Raw genomic sequence first — 12,382 nt, 5'->3', positions numbered from 1 at the left:
GCTCATACAAGTCTATGGGAAACAACCGAATCCGCTAAACGGATTGCGTTTATCAGAGCGGCGGATTGTGATGGATACTAAATAGCGGAAATGTGAACATAGCCTAATGAGTGTGCAGAGGGTGGGAAGAGGGCGGGGTTGGACAGTGAGGTCGGGTGGGGCCAGCTCTGACTGTGAGGTTCGGCATAGGAAGTTTTCATGTTTGGTTGAGCTGAAGGTAAATAAACTGTCTGCAGAGAATGAAGGGATAATTCAAGAGGAACAAAAGTTAGAAAAAAAAAAAAAAGTGTGGGTGATTTAGGCTACATGTGCGCGCTGCGTTTTTGTCGCGTTTTTTGGTGCAGTTTTGTTGTCAGAACTTTCACAATGTGTAATGTGCACCTTGCAGTTTATTTGTCAGCGTTTTTTTTGTTAAAAGTTTGTGACTAAAAAGATGCCGCATGTTCATTCTTTCTTGCGTTTGTTTTTGTCAACATTTGTCACCCATTGAAATCAATGAGGGCATCAAAAAGGCAAGGAAAAATGCATGCTATCAAATTGGTGCATTTTGTATGCGTTTTACCTGCGGTTTTGTCAACAGAAACGCAGCTCACCAACTTAGTTCCAGAATGACAAAATCAATGCTGGAGTGAATTTGACATGTCGGTGCCTGTGTTGGTTTCTCTGTCTCTCTTGCTCTCTCTCTCCCCAAGCAGTACATACTCACCGATCACGGCTGTCACACTGCTCCCCCGCCTCTCATCTTCTTTCAGACCCGCTCATTAGCCTCATACATATTGACACCTCCCCCATCTGTGATTGGTTGCAGTCAGACGAACTCCCATGCTGAGTGACAGCTGTCTAACTGCAACCAATCACAGCCACAGTGGGCGTGTCTACATTGTACAGCACTGAAGAGAGTCTCTCTATCAGCGGTGGAGGACTCGAACTGTGACAGCAAACACCTGAGTGATGGCACCAATGACACTTGGGTGGTTTGCTGTGACAGCTGGAGGACATCAGGCTTGAACCGCAGTGAACTCGTGATGTCATTGCTGCGACACCCGCCGTACTGCTGTGACGTCAGGGATTCACCCTAGTTCATTCTGATCACTGCTGCTCTGTCCACACTCACAGCTGGCAGCCATGCTGTATGACCGCTGGCTGTGACAGGACACTGATGTAGCAGAGCTGGAAGCGTCGTGGGACCTCGTGTGGATTACTTCGGACCTCGAGGGGTGTTTTGGGGGTTAATAAAGTGGTGAAAGAAGGGGCTTTTTATTTTATTTCAAAGGATTTTTTTGGCTGTTTTGATTTGATGTGGGGTGTCTCATAGACGCATACCATCACTAACCTAGGGCTTAGTGGCAGCTATGGTCTGCCATTAACCCCTTAATACCCCGATAGCCACCGCACCAGGGCAACGAGAAGAGCCGGATCCAGCGCCAGAATTGGCGCATCTTATGGATATGCCTCTTCTAAGGCAGCTGTGGGCTGCTATTTTTAGGCTGGAAAGGGCCAAATAATGATGTCCCTTTGCACCCTAATAATATCAGCCCCCAGTTATCTGCTGCACCTTGGCTGGTATTTGAAAAATGAGGGTATCCCACGTAATTTTTTTTTTTTTTAATAAATCAAATAATTAAAAAAAAGGGGGTGATCCCCTCTATTTTTCATAACTAGCCAAGGTACAGCAGACAGCTGAGGGTTGCAGCTGCTGCTGTTCCTGTACTGGATATGAAAAATGGGAGGACCCCATGTTATTTTTTTACCCCCAGCCCCCCCCCAACAATAAAAAACAGCTAACCAAGCTGGCTATATTGTTATTTCTTTCTATGTATTCTGTTCTTTCTTAGTATCTAATCTATATGTTCTTATTATCTATCCATCTAGCTATTATTTCTATTTTTTACTATCTATCATGTATTCTAGCTATCTATCTATCCGTTATCCTTTCCTATCATATTTCGTTTCTCCTTCAAAAAAACGCACTGACTAAAAACGCACCTATATTACAAGCGTTTTTGGGACAGTTCCAGGCTCACTCTGACAAGGTGCAGTTTTGGTTGGAGTTTGTGTGCAGAAAAAAACTGCAGCGTGCGCATGTAGCTTTATATGACAATACAGCACAGAATAGCTTACAAAAAAATGTTGCTCTTATGTCGGACAACTCCTTTAAAGAAAAAAAAATTCAATAAAACTAATGTACCTCAAAAAGAAAGCTTTCAAAAATACAACAATGTTGACTAAAACAATTATAAAATGACAGAAAAATAAGCATTAGGGCGTCCAAATTGTGAAGAGAAAACAATGAAGGAAATCCCAATGTCATAATGTACCACACTAAGTGGACCCTGCCACGCCTGCTTCTATCCCTGCTGAACTGACTCTGGGGCAGCACGGGGGATATAGGAGGCGTAGAGGCCATGCATCGATTGGTCTCAGGTGCCATACGGCTCTGGTAGCAGAAGCGTCCATCTAGAACCTTCGACATGACTTTTTCCTTCTGTCTGTGACTTTTACATTATTTATTTTACAGCTTTGAAATTCAGGGAAAAGATATGCAGAATGCTGCAGACACAATGGAAAAAGGAGAAATGGATGTGCGGAGTGATGAACGGAGTAGAGACCTTTCCACAGGTAACCCTCCTCAGTGAAGAGTCACCATTAAATAACAAGAAGAACAGACACATTCCCAGCTGCAAGGAGAAATTAAAGTTACATTTTCCCTGCTGCCGCTCGTATACAGTCACCGATGCACTGCGGGAAACAGTAACACTTATCGCTCACAGGCTGTCAGCCAAGGAACAAGAGGGTTGATTACTGTGCCCCCACTATGTAGTGAGTGGTGACTGTTACAGCCTCTCCCACTGTGCTGGTGACTGGAAGTGAACAGCTGCTGGGAGAATGTAATTGCATTTTCTCCTTGCAGACACTGTCACAATTTCTCCTCTGTCTTGTACGCAGTGAGTGACAATTTTGCCTCTCTATGGAATCAGTGTTGTGCCAAGCTGTTAGTTTGTTGAGCGACAGCTCAACTGTCCAGTCTGAAACTGGGAGGTGCTTGGTTTCTTCAGGGGTTCCCTGTTCTGTGTGATTGATCAGTTACTTAGCTGAGTAGTTAGTCCCAAAACCAGGGTATCACGGAGGTGCCGGGGTAACTGGAGAAGGGAGCCCCCGAAACAGGCCCTCAGTCTAGGGACTTTGTGCTGTCTCTTATCCCAGGGGTAGGCTTGATGGTATCCAGGTCTGGGCCGCCAGCGTAACACTAACTCCTGTCCAAGCCCTGATCTAACACCCCCACCCCCCACCCCACTTACCGGGAAAGGAGATGCAAACCCCACAAAGGATCGCCATAAAGACCGGAATCACAGGAGCATAAACCGAAGGTATCATCTGCAGTAACAAGTAATATCTCAAACCTTAAATAGGGAGAACACAGCTGAATAGAAATTAGCCCCCCTCTCAAGGAACCAAAAACCACTCCACAGGAATTGAAAACAGTGTAAAAGATTCAGCTGATGCTGAGCAACTAGTTTCAGGTTGCTTGTGAACAGAGTCCGACGCCACCGCGGCTCCCTGCGAATGTGTGCCTCTGTTATCTGTGCTGTGTTCTGATCTATAGCTGCCAGACCTTGGACCTCCTCTGACCATCCATTTGCCCATATCCGCTATCCTCCTGATATTCTGACCCCAGAGCTGACTACGCCTTTGTCTTTCCCCTTAGTTCACGGCATGCTCTCTTTGTATCTGACCCCGGAACATTTGATAACCCTGCCTCACGGCTTGTCCGTGCAGTGACTAGTGTCACACACTGTTCTAATAAACCAGATAGATATCATTTAAATGCTAGGTACTCAGATTACCACTATATCTGCAGGTAAATAGTGTTTTTGTAGCTGCCAGGTTTTCTTTTAACTCCTTTTCGATATGTAACATATTATTACATCCTATTGCTTCTTGCGGCTCAGAAGCTGAGTCTCCATAATTGCCAGCAGATGATGTCTATTCAGTGGAGGTAAGCTTCACCCACTGCTGTTAACTTTTCGACAGCAGCATTTGCAGCTCGCAGCCTATGGGGTACAATGTTCCACATATCCAACGCCCCCAGCAACATTTATCATTGGGTGCATATGGGTCGCCATAATAGCTGGGGGTCTGCTAAAGACCCCTTGCCCTATATAAGGGTACTCCTATGATCTCCACACCTAGATACATTCCTTCAGTGGTGTAGATTTCAAAATGAGAATTTATGGGGTGTTTCCACTGTTTAGGCACATCAAGGGCTTTACAAACGTGACATGGCATCCTCTAGTTCAGCTAATTTTGTTCTCCAAAAGTCAAATTGTGCTCCTTCCCTTCCGAGCCCTGCCGTGGACACAAGCAATAGTTTTACAGCACATATGGGCTATCAGCGTACACATGAGAAATTGCACAACAGAATTATATGGTCCATTTTCTCATCTTACCCTTGGGAAAATGAAAATTTGTGGTTTAAGCAACACTTTTGTGGGAAAAATGAAAATCTTTTTTTTCCTACCACATTGCTTTCATTTCTGTGACGCATCTAAAGTGTACTTTGGCATTGCATTACTGCTGTAGGAATATTACAAAAAAGGGATAAATACATTGCTAATGTGAAAAATGAGTAAAAAGATATAGGTATTGCATTACTGTTTCAGAGATATTTGCAAAGAGAGATTCTTAGCTTATGTATTGGCCAATCCATGTGAGCCCAATAACTTTGACAAGGTGATCTCATTATATTGGGAACCTAACCTTAAATGTTTCTGTGTGATTAAAAATCTGCATGTCTGCCTTTTGGCTAAATAAGATGGTGGACACACCCTGGCTATAGGGCAGAGTGCTTGGTCAGGTGCTTGTCAAGGTTATCGAGCTCACATGGATTGGTCAATACATAAACTAAAAAATTGTTTAAAAGAACTGAAGTCCTCAGTGGTTGATACCTTTTTAATGGCTAACTGAAAAGATGGAACTAAAGACACTTCTGAAGAAACGTGCACAACTGGACAGCGACATATTTTTCTTATCCAAATGCAAAAAGGAGAATCTGATCCCCAAAGGACTCTGGATTACAAACCCAATTCTAATACATAAAATACCCATTATGCAAAAAACCTGTGTCACAGGACTTCTGAGAGACTAAGGAACCACCTTTTGCATGTCTTCTACAGCATCAAGAGTAAAATCCAGAGGGAATTTGAAACACAAAGGAAGACGCTTCCAGAAAGCACAGAGCAAAAAGTACAACAATACTACCACAGACTACGAACTCTTCTGATCCACAACAAGGAAAAGAAACTACATTGACTGCGCCTCAATTCTCGACTTAATACAAACAGGTTTTGGCTTTGTTCTCAACCTAACAACTTGGACAACCACTCCATTCAAGACACAGAAGGATCTGTTTTATCAATCTCTGGGATTATAAACCCAACAAAGTGGAATTTGCTGTGCTTTCTAGGGGACTCTCATTTTGTCCTACTAAAGCTCTAGACAAAACTGAACTCTGCAGTGACATGGAAGATTTCTTCAGGAGACTACGTCTGAGGGAATATTTTAACGATGCAGATGTTTGAGAATCCACCCAGACTAAAGGAAGACTGATCTTGACAACCAGGAAAATGTCAGATTGGACACCTCCACCAGGACGCAACCTTCATTTGGATAATATATATAGACACTTTCAGACATTTGGTAAAATCCACTATCCAGATATAGCAACATGTGAATCCACTATCCTAGACACACACGGGAGGCAACCATCCAACATCAGTGCCCAGGAGAGAAAGTCCATAAAATCTTTGAAAACCAACAAAGAAATCATCATTAAACCTGCAGAAAAAGGGGGTGCAATAGTCATGATGAACAAATCAGACTACATGAATGAAGCAGACAACTGATGGACACACGCTACTATAAAAAATTGGAGTCTGACCCTACACAGGATTATTACAAGGAACTTAACAATTTGGTCTCTTGTCTGCCTGACATATCCTCAACAGCTGATGAACTGATACCGGTAAGTCCAAGAATAGGCACATTCTACATGCTTCCCAAAATTCACAAATCTGGAAACCCAGGAAGACCCATCATTTCATGTGTGGGCACTCCCACTGAACAAGTCTCTGGATGGGTAGAGGGTATCCTTAAACCCTTGGTAAGGGATACAACCAGCTACATCCAGGACACTACTGACCTATTGAAAAAATTATCAGCAATAGGTTCTCTACCATCCTTGCCACCATGGATGTGGAATCCTTGTACTTTAATATTCCACACCAGGATGGATTGAATGCCTGCAAAGTCTTCCTGGAAAATACAGGAACTGATGCCGATTCTGTAGTGAAGCTTACAAAATTCATCCTCACCCATAATTACTTTGCATTTGACAATAACATATATCTACAGGAGACTGGGACTGCAATGGGAAGCAAAATGGCACCACAATATGCAAATCTTTTCATGGCCAAGCTTGAGAGTGACTTTTTATCCTCTTGTCCTATCAGGCCTCTGGCGTACTACCGTTACATTGACGATATTTTAATCATCTGTACAGAGTCTGAGGAGCAGCTGAAGACCTTCCATGAACACTTTAATCCGTTTCATCCCACCATCAACCTAACACTCAACTACTCCTGCACTGAAATCAACTTCTTGGACACCATCATTAAACTACGGAACAATGAAATAGAGACATCCCTGTACAAGAAGCCAATTGACCGTCCAACATACCTGAAATGGGACAGTTTTCATCCAAAACACAAACTCTATAGTGTACAGCCAGGTTATCGGGTACAATCGGATATGTTCCAACAGTACAGATAGAGACAATCACCTTGAGGGCCTCAGAAAGACCTTTCTAAATCAAGGCTACCACCCAAGAACAATTGAAAACCAGATTACAAGAGCCACCAGAATATCAAGAAACCATCTCCTACATTATAAAACTAAAGAAGAAAACAACGGGGTCCCTCTTGCAATCACCTACAATCCACATCTGGAGGTGTTAAGAGGAGCTGCACGGAAACTACAACCATTACTGCAAAAGGATGCCCGGTTAAAATCTATCTTTCCAGATCCCCCCCCCACTTCTGTGTTTTAGACAACCCCCAAATCTAAGAAGCTTCATTGTCAAAAGCTCCCTGTCCTCTCAAACAGGAACACTTCCCTGCAACCAGAAAAAATGTAAGACCTGTCCATTTATATTGACAACGGACAAGATAAAGATTCCCAGATCACATCAGGACTACAAGATCCCAGGTACCTTCAGTTGCACCACAACCAATGTGGTGTACTTAATTATATGTACCAAATGTCCAACTGGGGGTCTGTATGTAGGGGAGACAGGACAACCACTCAGGACAAGAATGAATTCTCACCACCACACTATTAGAGAAAAAAGGATAGATCTACCTGTGGCCAAACATTTTTGTAACCTAGACCACAGCATCATGGACATGAAATTGCTGGTATTGAAAGGTAACCTCAAGTCCCAGAGAGAGAGGAGACTATGGGAGTACAAACTTATGATGACCTTTGAAACATTCAGAGGAGAAATGAATGTCTCATGGATTCATGTTTTTTTACATCAATTAAGAGATGTGCTCCTCAGACCATCCGGGGGCATCACAGCTCTGGACCAGACCTCAATCAGACGTCACTAAAACTTTTTCACACTGAACTGCAGCAATATTTATGGCCACAACAGTTTGTCCTCTTGCCATAGTGATAGTTCTGCTTCACATAACCTTTTATTTACTGCCCCATTCTATGTCCTGTTGTGTATAAATATGTGACTCTTCAGATTTTGTGTTATATTGAGCCTGAAGAAGAGACCTGAGTAGTCTCGAAAGCTTGCTATTATTACCATCTTTTCAGTTAGCCATTAAAAGGTATCAACCACTGAGGACTTCAGTTCTTTTAAACAATTTTTTATCTCTACTGGCTAACACGGTACAAAGATATATTTTACCTGTGCATAAACTAAGAATCTCACTTTGCAAATATCTCTAAAGCGGTAATGCAATGCCTGTCGTTTTATTCATTTTTTCTCATTACCTATGTATTAATCCCTTTTTTCTAATATTTCTACAGCAGTAATGCAATGCCAAAGTATCCATATATTATTGAGTGCCACTGGATATGCTTTTGTAGATATGTTTTATTGAATGTCGTTTTGAGCACTTCAAAGGGTGCAGTTTTTAAAATGTCATTTTGGGTGTCTTCTGCCGCATAGGCCTTTTTAAAGTAGAACACTACACACTTTGGAATTTGTATGGATTTATGTGTGTCTGTGTATGTTTGAGGTTATATTATTAAAAGCTTATAACTTCAATTTTATTTATGGCAGATGACGGTACCAGGAGTTCCACACAGAATGCTAAGGGAAGTGAAAGTAACACAGAAGCGAAGCCATATTCATGTTTAGAATGTGGGAAATGTTTTGCTGAGAAATCAGGTCTTGTTAAACATGAGAGAATTCACACAGGAGAGAAGCCATATTCATGTGAAGAATGTGGGAAATGTTTTGCTCAGAAATCACATCTCATTACACATGAGAGAATTCACACAGGAGAGAAGCCTTATTCATGTGCAGAATGTGGGAAATGTTTTGCTCTGAAATCAAATCTCATTACACATGAGAGAATTCACATAGGAGAGAAGCCATATTCATGTTCAGAATGTGGGAAATGTTTTGCTCAGAAATCATATCTTGTTAAACATGAGAGAATTCACACAGGAGAGAAGCCATATTCATGTGAAGAATGTGGGAAATGTTTTGCTCAGAAATCACATCTCATTACACATGAGAGAATTCACACAGGAGAGAAGCCTTATTCATGTGCAGAATGTGGGAAATGTTTTGCTCTGAAATCACATCTCATTACACATGAGAGAATTCACACAGGAGAGAAGCCATATTCATGTTCAGAATGTGGGAAATGTTTTGCTCAGAAATCAGATCTCGGTACACATGAGAAAATTCACACAGGAGTGAAGCCATATTCATGTTCAGAATGTGGGAAATGTTTTGCTCTGAAATCACATCTCATTACACATGAGAGAATTCACACAGGAGAGAAGCGATATTCATGTTCAGAATGTGGGAAATATTTTGCTGAGAAATCAGATCTTGTTAAACATGAGAGAATTCACACCGGAGAGAAGCCATATTCATGTTCAGAATGTGGGAAATGTTTTGCTCTGAAATCACATCTCATTACACATGAGAGAATTCACACAGGAGAGAAGCCTTATTCATGTGCAGAATGTGGGAAATGTTTTGCTCTGAAATCACATCTCATTACACATGAGAGAATTCACACAGGAGAGAAGCCATATTCATGTTCAGAATGTGGGAAATGTTTTGCTTTGAAATCACATCTCATTACACATGAGAAAATTCACACAGGAGTGAAGCCATATTCATGTTCAGAATGTGGGAAATATTTTGCTCAGAAATCACATCTCATTACACATGAGAAAATTCACACAGGAGTGAAGCCATATTCATGTTCAGAATGTGGGAAATGTTTTGCTCAGAAATCAAATCTTATTACACATGAGAAAATTCACACAGGAGTGAAGCCATAGTCATGAATAGAATCTCTGTTTTAGTATTTATTAATAGACTTTTACTATCTGTTGATAAAGAGTTCATTTTATGTCATTACGGTTGTGTACTTTTTATAATGGTTCATTTACAAATTATTCATCTTTTTACACATTTTTAATTTGGAGAATTTTTGTTTTTGTTATAGCCAAGTTGTACGCATTATTCATCCATTTGTATATTGCTTGAATGAGAGCAGAATCCATTTTGTTAAATCTACACTCCATTTTGTCTTTGTGTAATGGTCATGTTACACACGACAGCGACGACGACGTCGCTGCTAAGTCACCATTTTGTGTGATGTAGCAGCGACCTTGATAGCGATGTCGCTGTGTGTGACATCCAGCAACAACCTTGCCTCTGTTGTGAGGTCGCCGGTTGTTGCTGAATGTCCTGGACTATTTTTTTCATCGTTGCTCTCCCGCTGTGAAGCACACATCGCTGTGTGTGACAGTGAGAGAGCAACGAACTGAATGTGCATGGAGTCGGCTTCTGCGGACGCTGGTGACTAAGGTAAATATCAGGTAACCAAGGTAAGCTCCTTGCTTGGTTACCCGATATTTACCTTGGTTACTAGCGTCCGCCGCCCTCACGCTGCCAGTGCCGGCTCCCTGCACACGTAGCTGGAGTACAGATCGGGTAAATAAGCAAAGCGGTTTGCTTATTAACCCGATGTATACTCTGGCTAGGAGTGCAGGGAGCCAGCTCTAAGCAGTGTGCGCTGGTAACCAAGGTAAATATCGGGTAACCAAGCGCTTGGTTACCCGATATTTACCTTAATTACCAAGTGCAGCATTGCTTCCACGCGTCGCTGCTGGCTGGGGGCTGTGTTGGGAATGTCAGTTATGCTTTGGCTGCTGTGAGGCTCCCTCTTGTGGCTAGGAATGGTTTGGACAGAGAGCAGGTGTGTTGAGCAATGGGCGTTTCCATTGCTAACTCTCTGCTTATTTAACACTAGAACTACTGAGGTAGTCATTTTGACTACTTTGCACCATGTATTTCTATATAGGTGTGACGAGTCCAGTAGTTCTAGTGTTAAACCCTGGTCTGATAGCAGGCTATGCCGGATGTCAGTTGTTCTTTGTTCACCAGCATGCTTCATCCTGCTCCTGACCAGATCTACCCCAGATAAGTGCTTGGCTCTTTATTTGTTGTTTGGCTCTTTTGCTCTTATCTGAGTTTGTCATTTACTGTGGTTATTTTCAGTTTATTTGCAGGCAGGGATCTTCCCTCTCGGTTGCTTAGCTTGGAAGCTCCCTGCAGCTATGTTTGGATTATTGCTCCTATAAGTCCATGTGTTTGTGGCTTCTTGGATTTGTAATGCTTCCTGCTTTCTGTTCATTGGTATGACAAGAGCGCCTGGTATAGGACGGAGTTCAGATCTAGCGATCTGAGGGGTTTTTTGTACTATCAGGAATTTGGAATTTTGTAGGGTTTTTCTCTGGCCACCATCAGCCCTTTTCCTATCCTGTCCTATTTAGTCAGTAGGGCCTCACCTTTTGCTAATCCTATCATCTATCTGTGTATTGTGTTTTCCTATATCACCGCAGTCTTTGAATGTGGGGGGCTTGCTATTCTTTATCTATTTTCTGAGGCAGAGAGTTATTCATCCTTCCTTCCTTTAGGATAGCTAGTTCTCCGGCTGGGTTCGCGGTGCACAGGATGTTAGTTCACCCCTCGGCTACTTCTAGTTGTGATGGTTAGTAAGGGGATGGTGGCCAGATTATTTGCCAATGCTCTTGTCACCTTTTACCAATGATTTATGGTGGCCTTCCATGGTTCCGGATCATAACAGCACTGGTCGCTGGTGAGATCTGCCTGTTTGACAGCTCACCAGCCACCATGTAACAACGCAGCAGCGATCCTGATAAGGTCAAATTGTCGTCATGATCGCTGCTGCGTCGCCACGTGTGACCTAGGCTTAAGAGCCTGTACTGTATCTCCTTTGGTGTAATGCAACAGAGACCCTCTGTTTACTTTAGATAAGGACTTGTATAGTATCAGTTTCTTTGTTAAAAGTGAAGTTCAGGAATGTGAAACTAAAACGTTTATATAGTCTTATATAAATGAGTGATGAGGATGTAATCTTTTTTGTTTGAGACAAAGGGAGAGCTATTTCTGATACTTTATTGTCTCAGAGGGGTGTCTCCTATATATACATACATACAAGATCTTTATAATTTAATTTAATTAGGACCACACACGCAAAATCTTATATGTCCCATGCTGATTGGCAACAATAAATCTGGTGCCTGAACAGCGACCCACTATTTCTGAGAACCGCTGATCCAACCGTCTTGCCTTCCTCAAAAAGGCAACTCAAGCTGTATCAAAAGGTAAGAAGCTGGGGGGGCGTGGCCTGGCAATGGCTCGGAGCAGACTTGTGTGCTGAAAGTTCCTGGCACCCACGGGGGAGTCTTACCCTTCAGAGGAGCTATTTCACCGGAGAAGGACTGTGCACGATCAGGGGTTAATGCTGGAGCTGCAGTGAGCTGCGGGAGCTGGTGGACAAGCATGATATGGGATCCCCAGGGAAGAGGTGAAGTGGAGCAGAGAGTCTGCAGGCTTGTGACCTAAGCAGGCCTGTACCTCGTGGTGGAGTCTGTGGCCTGCAGTCTGTAACGCTGGGAGAGCTGGTTGGTGCAGTCTGGAGTCCTCCATACAGGTACCAGTGAAGCTGAGCAGTGTGGATGCAACCTGTTATATTGCCGGCAGCTGAGCACATGTAGCTGAGAGAGGGGGGGGGGGTGAAGTGCAGGCCCATAG

At 42.8% G+C, this 12,382-nt stretch overlaps 1 protein-coding gene across 1 annotated transcript in view; it reads left to right on the top strand.

The window, feature by feature from the left end:
* The window catches only part of LOC142260636 (uncharacterized), a 155,108-nt gene extending 145,018 nt beyond the window's left edge, over nucleotides 1-10,090 (top strand). The window contains exons 6-7 of the mRNA XM_075332028.1: nucleotides 2,523-2,619; nucleotides 8,354-10,090. Coding sequence (XP_075188143.1) covers nucleotides 2,523-2,619; nucleotides 8,354-9,597 — 1,341 coding nt within the window. The 3' untranslated portion in view covers nucleotides 9,598-10,090. The remainder of the gene's footprint in view (nucleotides 1-2,522; nucleotides 2,620-8,353) is intronic.
* The last annotated feature ends 2,292 nt before the right edge of the window (nucleotides 10,091-12,382 follow it).

The sequence above is a fragment of the Anomaloglossus baeobatrachus genome, unplaced genomic scaffold (assembly GCF_048569485.1).
Source record: "Anomaloglossus baeobatrachus isolate aAnoBae1 unplaced genomic scaffold, aAnoBae1.hap1 Scaffold_148, whole genome shotgun sequence".
Lineage (NCBI taxonomy): Eukaryota > Metazoa > Chordata > Amphibia > Anura > Aromobatidae > Anomaloglossus > Anomaloglossus baeobatrachus.
The sequence above is the reverse complement of the archived record's forward strand: the minus strand, read 5'-3'. Positions and strand labels throughout refer to the sequence as shown.